Source organism: Giraffa tippelskirchi, chromosome 11 (assembly GCF_054371585.1).
Source record: "Giraffa tippelskirchi isolate mGirTip1 chromosome 11, T2T-mGirTip1v1.2.pri, whole genome shotgun sequence".
Taxonomy (NCBI): domain Eukaryota; kingdom Metazoa; phylum Chordata; class Mammalia; order Artiodactyla; family Giraffidae; genus Giraffa; species Giraffa tippelskirchi.
In genome coordinates this window covers 8,311,870-8,328,178 of record NC_137285.1, presented here as the reverse complement: position 1 = coordinate 8,328,178, position 16,309 = coordinate 8,311,870, and the positions used below count along the sequence as shown (strand labels likewise).

Here is a 16,309-nt window from a genome sequence, read left to right as displayed (position 1 = left end):
GGCCCCTCCCTGGCTCACCGGGGCGGGGTGGGTGACATGACCACACCACTCTGTCCTAATGATCTGTTTACTTGCTGGCTTCCTCATCACTTGAACAACCACAAGAAGGCCATAGCCCAGAATTACTTGCCTTAGGGTCTCATAGCAAAGATAGTGGGGTGTCAGAGTTGGCTAAAGAACCAAAATAGGAAAGAGAAATAAAACAGGCAGAAACCTGCCCTCATGGATTTTGCAGTCTGTCTCCCCAGAGAGGTCCTTGATTGCAGCTAAAAGGACCACTTGGGCACCTTTGAGAGATTCTTGGATCTCCAAAGAATTGTTGCATTTAATTTGCAAAGCTCAGGAAGATCTGTGTTTTGAATCTCTCCCACCCCCAATTCTTTTCTTGGCCAAGAATCGAGAACCATCCTCCTTTGCATCTGGTCAATCCCTCCCTTCCAGGGCGGAGTGCCTTCTCACCCCCACCCTCCATCCCCGTGGAGTAATACTGTGGCCTTTCTCAACTTGAACCTCCTCCCAACTACCACTCCCCCACAAGTTCCCACGTGGTTCTAGGTGTTTTCATGGTTACAGGAACCCGAGAGTGACCTCAGGCTCCGCAGGGCGCTGTCTCCCACTCCCCACCAGGCTTGATCAACGTCCCGAAGCTGTCACAAACAAGGGGGTGTGGGCCGTCACGTGGCTTTGAGGAACCACATTCTCGCTTCCTTCTTCTACACACGGCCGTTGGGGGTTGGTGCAATCCGAGACCACGGCAGGGGTGCCACAGCTGTGCTCAGCAGCACAGGCTAGGTCCTTGTCGCTAAGGCAGAGGACCCACTTCTCCTGGGCTGACGAGGTGGCTGTCCCATGGTCTGCTGAGCACGGTAAGTGCCAGCTTGCAAAACCACAGGGAGTGGCTGGGTGGTAGAGTCCCCAGGGGCCAGCAGGCCTGCCTGACGGACAAGGGCAGGCTGGGGGCCTGCCCAGGGCAGGGCCTGCGCTGCAGCCCCTGGAAAGGGCATCCCAGCACTCGGCTGTTGGGATTGAGGTGTGCCTGGAGTTCATAGCTTTATTCTGCTGTCTCTTCTGGGTCCTACCCACCTCAACTTCCATCCTTCCCACAAGTTTTGCCAGCAGCTGCTGGCTTGGGGGTTACTGTGAATTTTTTTTTAAAATGGAGAAATCAGGAATATTTCCCTAAAAATCATCCTACCCCTTCATGGGTGGGAAACCAAGGCCCAGAGAAGGGATTTGCTCGGGCTGTGGATCCATTTAAAACAGCATTTTTCAAACCTGTGTTCTGCACATTTTTATAGGACTGAGGAAGGGATGTGTGTCCACAGCAAATTATTAAAATATTAGAATTAAGAAACTACTGCTAGCAAAAGAGAAAAGTCACAATAATGATGAGAATATTCCTGTTTTGTGTCTGGAGCGCTTTAGGGACATATAAGGGGACGGTGGGGGGCTGGTGGCTAAAGCAGTGTTCCCCTAAACACACACATACACAGAGACAAGGAAAGGATCAGGGTGGGTAGGCTCTGGTTGCCTGGAATTCTTTTTTTCTCGGAATGTGGCTCCCCTTGCCTCAGGCAGGCCACACCCTACATGGTAGACGTCTTCCTCACTGGGCTTGGCCAGCAGACAGGGGAGACTGGAACTGAACAGAATGGGCTGGGCTGCAGGGTGAGCACCACTTGGGAACCTCAGCCTTCAGAGGGGTCAGGGAGTCATCTGAGAACTCTGTGCCCCCTTTGAACAGATGAAGAAACCAAGGCTCAGAGGGGAGAAGCAGCTGCCCACGGCGGCATGGCTGGGAGGTGGCCAGGCTTGCACTTGTGGTGGCCCCATCTGGTCACCAGACCCTCATGGAGCCCACAGAGATCCCAGGTTTTGGTCTCTCGGTCTCCTTTTGCTGAGCGGGAGCAGGCAGATGGTGGGGGTGGCCTCTGGCTAGAAGGAAATAGGATTGTTACTGGCTGTACTGCTCACTGCAGGACAGGACACTCCATTGAGAGACAAGGTGTTGGTACAAGGAAGAGCAACTTTATTCGGAAAGCCAGTTGACTGAGAAGATGGCCCACTAGTGTTCCAAAGAACCATCTGACCTGAGTTAGGATCCAGGCTTCTTTTATACTAAAAGGGGAGGGGTGGGGTGGCTGGTTGATGCAAACTTCTTAGAGTTGGAATCCTTTGTTCTTGCAGCTGTCCACAGTAGTTCTGGTCAGGGTGTTCCTGTAAACCTCTAACAAGACAATTGTTATTTTTTATTTGGCAACTTTTTAATCTCTATATGAATGGAAAACTGTTATACCTTTAAAGGTCAAGTCTGGGAGGCAGAGCCTTGAGAAATGGTATTATGTGTATTTCTGGCTATAGGTGATGCTTTTTTTTTTCTTTACAAAAGTGCAGAGCTAGAAGGCTTAACCAGAGGCAACAGAATACAAAGGTTAGAGCTAAAGGGCTAGGTCTAACATGGAGTCAGATTTGTTCTTCTCTGTTACAGTTCCTTACTGTCAATGTCCATTCCACAATGTTGGCAGTGGTCAGGGTGGGGAGGGTGGGGGAAGGGTGGGGGTTGGGGGAGGTCGGGTCAATCATCACTCTGGCTACTTCCTGCTGAACAGCGGCAAGGAAGGGGTGATGGTGGAATCGATTTTATCAACTTGAAACTGGAAGTATTCCCAAGTCCTAGGCTGAGCATAAGCAGTTTGCATTATGAGGACACTGCCCCGCCTTTTTATGGTTCTGTCACACTTAGACAAGCAGACTTCCCAGGTGGCTCAGTGGCAAAGAATCTGCTTGCCAATGCAGGACCTAAAGGAGATGCAGGTTTGATCTCTGGATCGGGAAGATCCCTTGGAGGAGGAAATGGCAATCTACTCCAGTTCTCTCACCTGGAGAGCCCCATGGACAGAGGAACCTGGCGGTTAGAGTCCATAGGGTCACAAAGAGTTGGACACCACTGAGTGAGCATGTATGCACACTTAGACAAGCACTTGAACACACACGTGTGTGTGTATATATATATAATTCCACTTTGCCGCTGCTAAATCACTTCAGTTGTGTCCGACTTTGTGCGACCCCATAGACGGCAGCCCACCAGGCTCCCCTGTCCCTGGGATTCTCCAGGCAAGAACACTGGAGTGGGTTGCCATTTCCTTCTCCATAATTCCACTTTACATATATATAAACTCCAGCACTTGAGGGCACCGAGGCTGCTCTGCCGTGTGCTATCTTTGTATATTTCCCCTGTTGGCCACACTTGGACAGAACTTGATTAAAGCATTTCCTTTCCAACAAGTACCAGTGAAATGGGAGAGTCAAGTCCTCATTACTTATACGGTAGGAGGCTGACTTGAAACATCAACTTAAGATCTAATGGATTGCAAGGCCAAATCTGTGGACCTATTGGCTACAGATTCACCTGGTCAGGCGGACACCAGGAATCCAATATTTCAAAAGGGCTTAATTTAAGCTTGCTTCTGGGAACCACTCTAATCTGTTGCAGGGCAACTGGCAAGGCCTTATCCCCAGGTACATGAATAGTTTACAATCAATATGATACTTGTTGGCTTATATTTGTAGATAAAAGCAAGCTCATTGTCACTCTGGTGTTAGGCAATACAGGTTGGGGGATAATTTGCCTTTCTTGGGATGCCATTGGCCCATACTTCTGGTCTTACCTTTCTGTAGCCCTCAGGGAGATCATCTAAGTTCTGTCCATTTTTCTGAGTTTTCTAGGAGAGACCTCTGTAGGTTTCAAAGCATGTTTCGGTGGGACTCTGATATCTAGCGGTCCTGTTGAAAAAGTCACTTGAGCATTTAGTTTACAGAGGTGATCTCAGCCCAGGATGAGGATAGGGAATTCAGGCATGTACAAGAAACTGTATTTTAATATCAGATTTCCTAGTTGGCATTCCAGTGATTGTGAAAACGATCACCTCTGTACTTCCCCTGACACCCCAGTGACTGGGGTAGACTGGGAGGTTCTCTGTGCTAACTGAGGGTTTCAGTTCAGTTCAGTCACTCAGTCGTGTCCGACTCTGTGACCTCATGGTCTGCAGCACGCCAGGCCTCCCTGTCCATCACCAACTCCCGGAGTTTACTCAAACTCATGTCCATTGAGTCGGTGATGCCATCCAACCATCTCAGCCTCTGTCGTCCCCTTCTCCTCCTGCCTTCAGTCTTTCCCAGCATCAAGGTCTTTTCAAAGACTGAACTGAGGGCTTAGCATGGAGTTTGTTTCCCCCGTGTCTACCAGAAAGTCAGCCAGTTTGCTACTCGTTGTGTTTTACCCAGGGCTCCTGTGGGGATATTTGAATTGAGTGTCGTAAGTCCAGAGGAGCCCCAGGCCTCTTCATTCATCATCTGCACATTCTTCCCTCTCTACCATCTGATAGGCCTCACTCCTATGCTTTCCTCCATTTCTAGCCCTCCTTTAAAAAAATTTTTTTAATTGAAGTATAGTTGGTTTACAATGCTGTGTTGTTTTCAAGTATATAATACAGTGATTCAGTTATATATATATTTGTCTATATCCTTTTTCAGATTCTTTTCCCATATAGGTTATTACAAAATACTGAGTATAGTTCTCTGTACTATACAGTAGGTTCTTATTGTTTATTTTATATATAGTAGTATATATAAATGTTAATTGCATATTCTTATTCCTCCCCAACCCCCTTTCCCTTTAGTAACCATAGATTTGTTTTCTATATCTATGGATCTATTTCTGTTTTATAAAAAGGTTATTTTGTATCTTTTTTTGAGATTCCACAAATAAATGATATCATATATTTTTCTTTCTCTATATAGCTTACTTCACTTAGCATGATAATCTCTAGGTTCATGCATATTGTTACAACTGGCATTATTTTGTTCTTTTTAAATGGCTGAGTAGTATTCTATTGTGTATGTGTGTATGTATACATACACATGTACACACCACATCTTCTTTTTTTAATTAATTTATTTTTTATTGAAGGATAATTGCTTTACAGAATTTTGCTGTTTTCTGTCAAACCTCAACATGAGTCAGCCATAGGTATACATATATCCCTTCCCTTTTGAAACTCCCTCTCGTCTCCTTCCCCATCCCACCCCTCTAGGTAGATACAGAGCCCCTGTTTGAGTTTCCTGAGCCATACAGCAAATTCCCTGTTGGCTATCTATTTTACATATGGTCATCTGAGTTTCCATGTTACTCTTTCCATACATCTCATCCTCTCCTCCCCTCTCCCCATGTTCATAAGTCTATTCTCTATGTCTGTTTTTCCATTGTTGCCCTGTAAATAAATTCTTCAGTACCATTTTTCTAGATTCCATATATATGTGTTAGAATATGGTATTTATCTTTGTCTTTCTGACTCACTTCACTCTGTATAATAGGTTCTAGGTTCATCACCTCATTAGAACTGACTCAAACGCATTCCTTTTCATGTGTGTATGCGTGTATACACATGTACACACCACATCTTCTTTATCCATTCATTTGTCAATGAGCATTTAGCCTGCTTCCATGTCTTTAGTCCCTTTTTCTTTAATTTCAGGCATTCTCTTCCCCAGTCCTTTCTCTTTACAATAAGTCCATTGCTTCGTTCGTAGTGCTGGCTTACCTTTCTTAGAGCCTCCTGCCTTCCAGGAATCCAACACAGCCATTAGAAAAATAGCCTTTCACCTTGGTCTTCTTTTGTCTGTGTCTGTTCTCTACTCTTGAATACCTCAAAAGCAATGTCTACCAACTGAGAAGGATTCATTCTAAAGGCACTGTCTAATTTTTATAGCTTTCTCCTGATATCTGGGGCACTTTGCCCCATAAAGTTTGCATTTACCTTTCTAGTATTTTCAGGGCCCTCAGGATCTGCTCCTTATAGAGCCTGATAAATTCTTTCCCCAAATTTAGAGAGGTCTTCATTTGATTTGTGCTGAATTTCTTGAACTTTTTCAAACTCTTGTTTTGGGACCCCTATTTGAAGCCCTGCCAAGATGCACTTACGGTAGCGCTCTAATAAGGGCATTGGGAATTCCTGGGGTTCAGTGGTTAGGACTCAGCGTTTCACTTTGTGGCTCCGGGTTTGATCTCTGGTTGGGGAGCTAAGATCCGCATGCTGTGTGGCATGGCCAAAACAAGCAAAAACGGACATTGCTCCCCCACTAAGGCTCTCAGTTTGGTTCAGCTGCGGGTGCTGCCAAGTGGGCTTTGGGTGTACCATTTGAGTTCATTAGGTGGAGCTGGTATGTTTCTTCCCTGGCCTGATAGGTGACCATTCTCCTTTCATCTCCTATGAAGATCATATTGAGAAGACTATGTATGTCTGTTTAAGAAGGGTGGTTGATGGGTAGCAAAACAATTCTGTCATTCGGAAAGGATCCTCCCTATAAGGAGGGTTGTCCAATTAAATAAATCCAAGGTTGAGAAGGGTCTGTGCATCCATAGAAACCCAGCCAGCTGGCCTTTTTCATTTATGCCCTCTATGGGGTAATTGCCCTGCTCTGGGAGTGGCTCCCGGTCCAGATTGGGTGCCATGTTGGGTCTTGGAGAGTGATACCAGACCAGGTTCCAGTGCCCAGGAAGATAATTGATCCCTCTAAGGAGAGGGAACCAGTCCAACCACTTCCCGGGCCCGGTGTTGGGAAGTGGCGCTGGAGCAAGAAGAATGGGAAGCAGTGGGAGGAAGGGATATGTTGGCATAGTGGCTGGAGTGGCTGGGACAGCCAGCTCCGCCAAAGGAGCACTTAAGGTCTGGAGCAACGTGGCTTCAGTCTCCTTCCTTTCCTTTTCTTCCTGTGTGACAGGTTTTCCCCTGGGGTTCTTTTCAAGCCTTTGAAAAGCCTCTATAAGGCAACAACTGTAGGACTTTTCTCATCCTGATGCTTGCACGGAGGGGATTTTGTCATTCTTCCCTACTTATTCACAGAATGGCTCTAATTTCATGATTGTATTGTAATTTAGAGAGCCATTCAAAGGCCACGGTTTCTCAGATCCTAACTGGTACTGTAGCCCCACATCATTACAATAAAATGTCCTCTTCCTATTAGTCATGGGTTCATAGCTGTAACCAGACCACTCGCTTACCCAAAATGCACCCCCAGAAGACTCTTTTTGGGGATAGTTGAAACATTCCCCATGTTTTAAAGGCAGACAAGATGGAGTCAGGCTTGTTCTTCTGTTACAGGATGGCTGGTGTGTATGTGTGTCCATGTGCTGGTCCATTGTCTGTCTACAGATATCCTCTGAAAATTGTTAGTTCTTAAGCTAAAACCAAGTGTAGGTCTCAGTGAATTCATTTGTGGAAGGACCTCACCTCCTCTGTTACCAGACCAGCAAATCTGGGTATGACAGTTGAGACTTGAGGTTTTTTTTTTTTTTTTTTCCATTTTTTGTCCACACTGGAGGGGCATGTGTGATCTTAGTTCCCCAACCAGGATTGAACCCATACTGCTTGCATTGGGTTGGAGTCTTCACCACCAAAACCACTGGGGAAGTTCCAAAAGTTGGGTTTTTTAGAGGATGAGAGGAAGGCAAAAAAAAAAAAATCTTAGATGTCACTGTGGTTTGTGTCCCTGTAAAGGTCCACAGAACATTCAACAGGTATGAAAAAAAGTGAAAGTGTTAGCCGCTCAGTCACATGTGACTCTTTGTGACCCTATGGACTATAGCCGGCCAAGCTCCTCTGTCCATGGAATTCTCCAGGGGATCTTCCTGATCCAGGGATCAAACCCAGGTCTCCTGCATTGCAGGCAAATTCTTTACTGTCTGAGCCACCAAGGAAGCCCTGCTACCCACTCCAGTATTCTCACCTGGAGAATTCCATGGACAGAGGAGCCTAGTGGGCTATAGTCCATGGGGTCGCCAAGAGTCATACACAACTGAGCGACTGAGCAAACATGCATAATGTCTGGAAAGGCTCCTTGATGGGCCTGGGGTAATTGATGAGAAAAGGTTGGGAAGTGCAGGATGACAAATGTGAGGCCAAAAGCCTGCAGATGGCACGTCCTGTGCAGTTGTGAGCCTGTTGCCATGCCTCACTTTGGTGTCCACTCCTGCAACACGCCTTTAATGAGCCCCCAGGATGCCAGGCCTGTGGGGACTGGGCATCCACTGGAGACTTGCGTTCTGATGGAGGCAGCCAGCCATGCTGCCTGAACTCCAAAGAACCAATATCACAGCGCCTACCAAGGACCTGTCTGTCCGCTAAGCCCTGGGCATGTAGCACAAGTCATAAGAGTCTCTGGTTCCTATTTAGCGTTTATGGGCTGATGGGAATGAATGTTTTGAAAGTAAACAAGCATTTTTTAAAAAGGTTTAAACAACTGGACTAATCATGCCTGGGCAATCTGAAAGGGCTTCTTGGAGGAAGCAGCATTTGTTCTGGCTCCAGAGAATGGCCAGGCCTGGTTCACAGGTGGTACGGAGCTGTGACTATGAGGTGGGCTCTGGAGCAAGATCACCCAGGTTCAAATTCCTGCTCCTTCTCTTACTGGCCATGTGATTCTGAGCACCAACTGGGCCTCAGTTTCCCCATATTTCAAATGGGGTTAATATGAGGAGGTTGTGGGGTCTGAGTGAGCTAATAATTCATGCATAGCTCTTAGAACAGTGCCCAGGGTGTTGTCTACACTAGATACATGTGATTCACAAACCACAGGAGACTGAAGCTGTGTATGGTACCCAGGCTTCTGGGGCTTCTGCCCTTGGCTCTCTCTGACTAACAAGGTCAGAAGTGTGTCACAGCTGTCCCAGGGTTGCAGATTTTTCAGGGATATGACCTTACATGCAGAATGACAATGACAACATCTGGCCTTTAGTGAGTGCCTACCAGGTACTAAATGTTCAACCTGGACCAGCTCACTTCAACCCATAACAACCCCACATAGCATAGGCACTACTGGAATCTTGTATTCCAGACAAGGAACTCATGGCTCAGAGAGGTGGGTTCAGTTGCCCAAGGTCACACAGCTTGTACACGACAGAGGTGGGACTGGATCTGGTTTGATACTAGATTTGATCCTGAGCGGGGCCCGGGCCTGTCTGTTACCAAAACTGGGATCCGCTCACTTGTATGCAGTCAAGCCAATCTACTGACACCCTGTTGTGGGGGGGAGGAAAAGGCTGTTTATTGCAGGGTAACAGACAAGGAGTCTACTAGGACAGCTAGGGCTCAAAAAGGTAGAACTCCCCTATGAGCCTTTGTAAAGCATTTTTTTTTTTAAGATCTTTTTTGATGTGGACCATGTTTAAAGTCTTTATTGAATTTGTTACAATATATGCTCTGTTTTTATTTTTTTATTTTGGCTGCAAGGCATGTGGGATCTTTGCTCTCCAAGGATTGAACCCACAGCCTCTGCTTTGGAAGGAGAAGTCTCAACCACTGGACCACTGGGGAAGTCCTGCAAAGCATTTTTAAAGGCCAGATAAGGGAGGGAGGAGAGTTGAACAATTCTGATTGGTTGATGGTTAGGTAACAGGGCAGCATCACAGGGGTTAACATCATCAATCCTCGGGTGCCAGGTCTGGGGGCTACATGTTCATCCACCTAGTGGGGGAAGGCTTAGCATCTGTAAAACAACTCAGGAAATCTGCATCAAGTACTGTTATCTAGGTACTTCAGGGAGGAGCTAAAGTGAAGGATATGTGGGTGGGGCTGGGGGGGTCTGTCCTAGGAATGCCCCACAGGGTCCTGCTCGGTCACATGTCCAGTCCAGCAGGACTCAGACCTGAGCTGGGATCTGGGGGCGGGGTTGGGGGGGAACGCCTGGGCCTCCACTGCATCCTCTCTCTTGAGGCTGCTCAACCAACCCACACCCTGAGATGCTCCATCCTTCGGATCCTCAGATTTCAAGCTTTTGAATGCTGGGATTCAGGATTCCAGATAGGAGGTCCCAAACTTCTTGAGTCCCATGAGCGTCTTTCCTGAGTGGTCCAGGGCAGCTGTGCAGAGCTTGGGGGGGGCGGTAGGAATGGGGGGAGGTCAGGCAGAAGTATCCCAGTTTAGGGTGGGAGGAAACGGGCAGCGTCTGACCACCTCTGTTGGGCAAGCGACAAGACAAATAGGATGTGGCATCTCTCTGCCCCTCTCTCTGTGCCCCGCCCACCCCTCTCCGGTCGTAAGTGACCGTTTTCCTGCCATCAGAAGAGAGAAGAGGCAAAAGGCGGGGGCTGAAGGAAATGTCTTCACTGCCCTCAGCCTTGCTTCCCTAATCTGTGTAACAGGAACCAGAGTGGCTAGTGCTGGGGGGAAGACGAACAAGCCCCCCAGATGATGAGGTAGTGAAACGACCCATCCACAGTGGGGGGTTTATACCGCGTTGTTTTCGTTAGGGTGCAATACACGTGTCGTTATCCTACCTGCCATAGATGTGCTTACACTCTGCTCCTCTCCTTGTCACCTGCAAGGTTCTTTGGAGTCACAGAGCCTCTGGGAACCATCCAGGTTTCAGTTATATGGGCAAGGCATGCCCAGCTGCACCCTGGTTCCAGGCTGCTGTGTCCCCGGTAAACTTCCCCTTGAAGCCCACAGTGTGGCAGGTAGCAGGGTCCTGGATTGCCTGAGACTGATGGGGACCAGGGATGGCCAGTGCTAACACTGGGAACATTTGGGATGAGCTGGTCGGCTTAGGCCCAGGCAGGGAGATACTGGCTTTCCCTAGTGCTCCCTGTTGCATCCTGAACAGGCAAGGAAGTCTCTGCTCTCACGTAGGTTTTGCAGCTTCCCTAACGTAGGGAGGTCGCCCCCTCAGGGTATCTCCCTGAGTCAAGAGCCACCCCCCCATCTCCTCTGCTCCTCTGTCCGTAGCCCCCTGCTGTATGCCAGCATCAGGGGACCTTCCTGCAGCATCTCATTCTGTTCTCATCTTTGAGACAATACCACCCATCTTACAGATGAGGAAACTGAGGCTCAGACTTGGTAAAGCAAACTGCTCAGGTTACACAGCAGCTCAGTGGTCTCTCTTCCACCCCAGGCTGCCTCTGTGTGAAGGGATGGGTGCAGGGGGAGAGCCCACCTTGGGGACCACAACCTGGCCCCTTCCACGGTACCCTGCCAAACTCCCTGACTCACCCAGTTACCTCCCTGACCCAGGAGCCGGTGGGTTGGGTCTTCTGTTTTTGTTTCTCCCTTTCGGCTTCCAGGAAGTGGCTAAGAGCTCTGCCTTCCAGGAACCAAGAACTTCCCAAGTGGGGGTAGTGCCCAAGCTCACAGTTATGAAATATGTTCTAAATATGGCTTCTTTCTAAAGTCCCCTGCCGTCAGGAAAGAGGGGCCAAGATTAGGCCATATACTCTTTCCCGAGGTGCAAAGAATGTCTGCCTACCAAAGGCAAATTCAGAGGCAAAGAATGTGTGTGTGTGCACATGTGTATGACACACTTATTAACCACAAGCTGCAAGCTGGCACTTTTCAATTCATTAGCTCATTGCATTCTCCCCAAAGCCCTATGAGATGGGTGGCATTTGTTGTTCCCATTTTACAGATGATGAAACTGAGGCTCAGAAAGGCAAAGATCTGAGTCAAGGTGATTTCACTTGTAAGGGACAGAGCTGAGACTTGAACATCCTTTTGTTGGACCTCAAAATCTATGCTCTCAATCTTGTGCCCTGCATAGTACCCAGCACAGAGTGCACCGACCTTTCTGGGTGTTACGGCCTTCAAGGTCCTCCTGATTCTTTCTGTGCCCTCCCTCTCCTAACTGGGTCCCCAGTGGCAGGCACAAACCCACCAAGCTAAACTGTGTTCCAAGCCTTTGCTCCTTCTGCCCTCTCAGCTAGGTTAGGTCTCTCCACAAAGCCTTCCTGAGTTCTCGCTAGCTTCAAATCTTGTCTCCGCGACTTGGCAGCTCTGTGTCTTTGGGCAAGTTGCTCTACCTCTCTGAGCTTCATCCCTTCTCAATAAAATGAGGATACCTGTGAGAGCCAGATGTGTCTGGTGCAAATATCATCGTTTAGTTTAAGAAATTATTTTAAGATAAGATCAGACTGGCATTTTAGAAACCATCATAATTTTAACTAACATGAGAGGTTGAATTGAGTCTAGAAGCAAGGCTCTGTGAGTGAGTTATAGACATTCCACAAATGATGAACAACTGCTCTCTGCTCTGAATTACGTGAAGTACAAGGAAAGGTATTGAATAAATGAGAAAATGCTTTGAAAAAATAGATATATGTATCAATAAATATATATTGGAATCACCTTGCTATACACCTGAAACTAACCCAATATTGTAAAATCAACTATACTCCAACTGAAAAAAAAAAAAAAAAAAAGGAAAAGTATTGGAAATTATCCAGGCTCTGCTCCAGACACTCTGGGATGAGCTGGTTGGCTTAGTCCCAGGAAGGGAGATATTGGCTTTTCCCAGTGCTCCCTGTTGCATCCCAAACAGACACGGAGGTCTCTGCTCTCACACAGGTCTTTGCAGCTTCCCTAACGTAGGGAGGTAGGGAGGTCACCACCTCTGTATCCCCCTGAGTCAGAGGCACCCCACATCTCCTCTGCTCCTCTGTCCGTAGCCTCCTGCTAGATGCCAGCATCAGGGGACCTTCCTGCAGCATCTCATTCTGTTCTCATCTTTGAGACAATACTGCCCATCTTACAGATAAGGAAACTGAAGCAATCTGCTCAGCTTACACAGCAGCTCAGTGGTCTCTCCTCCGCCCTGGGCTACCTCTGTGTGCAGGGGTGGGTTGGGGGAAAAGCCCACCTTGGGGACCACAATCTGGCCCCTTCCACAGTACCTTGGATTGCATATTGCTGAAGGGTACTATGTCAGGGAATTGAGGAATCTCACCCCAAAACACAGTTGTTGGTCACGATAGGATTCTCAGCTGCAAGATTTTGAATCCCACAAATACCAGCCACTGCCAGGGGGAGAATAAGGGGAGAGAGAGAAACCCAGGAGGCATGAGTGTTCACAAGGCCAAGAAGAAAGACCAATCAGATGACCAAAGGGAGAGGCACTGCCCTTCCTGGCTCCCTGGTCGGGAGGCAGAGGGTTGATTTGAAGACGGACAGCCACCTTTGCTACCCACAGGCAAATGAGATGACTGTCAGCTCACTGAGGACAGGCTGTCCACAACAGATTTGAGTTTTTCTCCTGGTCCCAGATAGAGCAGTTGATGGCTCTGGGCCCTTGAGGACTTACAGGATAGATTTACTGAAAAAACTGAAGAAGCTCATATTTGCAGGAGCTGGAGATGGGAGCAAAATGCTAAGGGCTTTGTAGGTATCACCTCATTTTATCCTCACAATAGTCTACGGGTAGGGGCTATCATCCCCATCATGTAAGCAAGGACCTAGCCAAAGGGAACTGGATCGAGCCAACACATTGAGAAAGGATGAGAAGACTGAGAATCGGAGGGCAAGGCCAGGCCAGTTGTGTGGGATGGGAGCCAAGATAAGGGACACTGGAACAGAGGGACACAGAGAGAGGAGTCAGCATCAGACTCCAAGAGGCCTCAGAGGGCCAAGCGAGCATCTTTATCCTGTAGTCCCATGGTCACCAAACTCTTGCTCACAGACCCCATCGGTGGACAAGATAGGTACATTGATCTATTTATGAATTGTATACAGATACATTGTAAATGTGTACAGAAATAGAAGTGACATAAAAGTTCATATAACTAGAAGATCTAATGTTACCTTTCCATACCTCAGTAGACGGTCTTGTCCACACTGCACTGGGTCTTCGCTGCTGCACACGGACTTTCTCTAGTTTTGGCGAATGGGGGCCTGCTCTCCAGCTGCAGTGTGCAGGCTTCTTGTTGTGGTGGCTTCTTCTGTTGCAGAGCACAGGCCCTATGGCACGCAGGCCTCCATAGATGTGGAGTGTGGGCTCCGTAGTTGTCACTCAGGGGCTCTGGAGCACAGGTTCAGTAGATGTGGTGCACAGGCTTAGCTGCCCAGTGGCACGTGGAATCTTCCCAGACCAGGGATTGAACCTGTGTCTCCTGCACTGGCAGGTGAATTCTTAACCACTGGACCACCAGGGAGGTCTGAGGCAAATATTAATACATTTCTGTGCACTGTGTCAAGGGAGTTGAAGAGCGCCCCCAGATGGATTTATTGATGCTGGTAAGTAGTAATAGCTGCTATTTGTGGAGGGGCTTCTGTGCACCAGGCGTGTGCTGGGTGGTGTACAGACCAGACCAGATGTGTTACCAGCTGTGGCTGTTCAGGGTCATGGTCAAGGGTGCTTGGTGGGCTCAGGGGTGTAGCTCTCCTGACGTCCCGTTGTCCATGTCCTCCCTCCAGGTACCATGTTTCTGCAACTCCTGCTGCTGCTGGTCCTGCTGGGCCCTCGCAGCAGCCTCCAGCTGCAGGAGACCAGCAAGAATGCAACCGTGAATGACCTAGGTGACCTGGAAGACTATGACTATAAAGGACAAACGGACCCTCCAGAGATGCTTGACAATAGCACCGAGGTCTCCAAGCTTCTGCCTGTGGTGGCAACGCTGGGGCAGAGAGAGTCTGCAGGGCCTCTGACACCTGAGTCATTCATTCTGGAGGTGTCCACAAGGGACTCTGCTGTCTTGAGTGCCACAGGGGCAACCACCGAGAATCTGAGCACAGAACTGGTCACACTGGTCCCTCTGACCAGAGAACCGGTCACTGAAATCCCTCCCCAAATGAAGGATCCATCCACAGAGTTGGCTGCAGCCACGCAGGCCCTGTCCACGGAACCTGCGGCCACAGAGGCCCTGTCCACGGAACCGGCCAGCACAGAAGCCCCTTTCAGGGAGCCCACTACCATGCCGGCCCTGCCCACAGATCCAACCACTGTGGAGGCCCTGCCCACGAGACCTGCTACCACAAGGGGCTTAACCACAGCCCTTTCTGTGGCCTCTGATGCTCCCAGGGGCACCACTGTGGCAGCTGGCGACTGGTCTGACTTGTCTGACGACTTCACTGGGAACAGAGGCCAGAACCTTTTGCCCCGGAGCTCTGCGGCCTCGATCCCCACAGAGGGCCTGCTGGACCCAGGGCCCGTCAAGCAGTGTCTGCTGGCCATCCTCATCCTGGCCCTGCTGGCCACCATCTTCCTCGTGTGCACCGTGGTGCTGGCCATTCGCCTCTCCCGCAAGAACCACCTGTACCCCGTGCGCGATTACTCGCCCAGCGAGATGGTCTGCATCTCATCTCTGCTGCCCGAGGGGGGCGAGGGGCCCGCTCCCACGCCCAACGGGGACCTGCCCAAGGCCAAGGACCAGGGCCGGAAAGCAGGACCGAGGGAGGACCGCGAAGGGGATGACCTCACCCTGCGCAGTTTCCTCCCTTAGCTCCTGAGCTGCTGAGCCAACGCCCATGCCGCCCATGCAGAGGCTTCCTTGGGTCCCCCTGGAGAGGGCAGGGACCCGGGCCGCCACCCACAGGCCTGAGAGCAGCCAGCGTCCCGGCGCCGAAGCAGGCCTGGCAAACAGAACCTCCAGTAGAGGCTGCAGACGACCCCTCCAGCTCCCTGCCCAGCCCCCGTGTGTCCTGGGCTCCCTCTAACACCTCCCTTCCCCCGCCTCTGGAGTCTCATCCTCACGCACCCAGGAGGACTCAGAGTTAGTTCCCTGCCACCATGCCCGCTACCATTTCCTTCTAGTTGCTACGGTCACTGCACAGGAAGGGGGCACTCTGCGGTGGAGGCGGGGGGGAGAATTGGATTCCTTAGTTCATTTCCTGTCATTCCCCCCCCTCATTTGGGGTATCTCTCAGGGAACCCACGGGGAGTTGTGGGGGCTGGGCAGGTTCCTAGGGGACTCTGTGGACCTACAAGCTATTGTCTAGTGACAGACTAAGCCCATCCTGCCCTCCCTCGCCTCCCCCCGGGTCCTTGACTGAGGTGCTCACAGAGGTCTCCCAGGGCCCAGCTCGGGGCCCAGGATGGCACAGACGCTCAGTAAATGTTTGGTGAACAAGTGATGGCTGAATGAGTGCTTCAAGCTGCCTCTTTCAGGTGGGGAGTAGGTCCTTTAGCTGTTCCCCCACCCTCAGCCCCAGGCCCCTTAGGAAACGCCCTGCGCAGGCTGTTAGGGTTACTTCAGGGGCAGCTCGGTGTATCCTCGGGCACTGGGGGAGGGGTTCAGGCTGTCGAGGGGCAGAGAATGCGGCCCCAGGAACCACTTTGTCCAATGCCACCCATGACACAGTTCAAGCCTGCAGAATTTGGTCCCCCCACACCCCAAATCTCTGCCAGATACACCCTCTAAACATCAGTGCCCTGCACCCCAGAAGCCCACCCTGACCTCTCTGTTCTGCATGCGGCTCATCTTGCCCTTAACACCCAGTGGCCCCCTCCTCACAGGGGGAGCCTGGCTACACCCCACTAGGCCTTCCTACAA

At 49.7% G+C, this 16,309-nt stretch overlaps 1 protein-coding gene across 1 annotated transcript; it reads left to right on the top strand.

Annotated features, from left to right (window-relative positions):
• The first annotated feature begins 725 nt into the window (after positions 1–725).
• SELPLG (selectin P ligand) lies at positions 726–15,895 on the top strand. Its single transcript, XM_081542988.1, has 2 exons — positions 726–866; positions 14,235–15,895. The coding sequence occupies exon 2, from the start codon at positions 14,240–14,242 to the stop codon at positions 15,257–15,259; it is 1,020 nt and encodes a 339-aa protein (XP_081399114.1). The 5' UTR covers positions 726–866; positions 14,235–14,239; the 3' UTR covers positions 15,260–15,895.
• Positions 15,896–16,309: the final 414 nt, after the last annotated feature.

What these genes read in the sequence shown, in the direction of transcription:
- SELPLG (XM_081542988.1), top strand. Translation starts at nt 14,240, where the DNA reads ATGTTTCTGCAACTCCTGCTGCTGCTGGTCCTGCTGGGCCCTCGCAGC.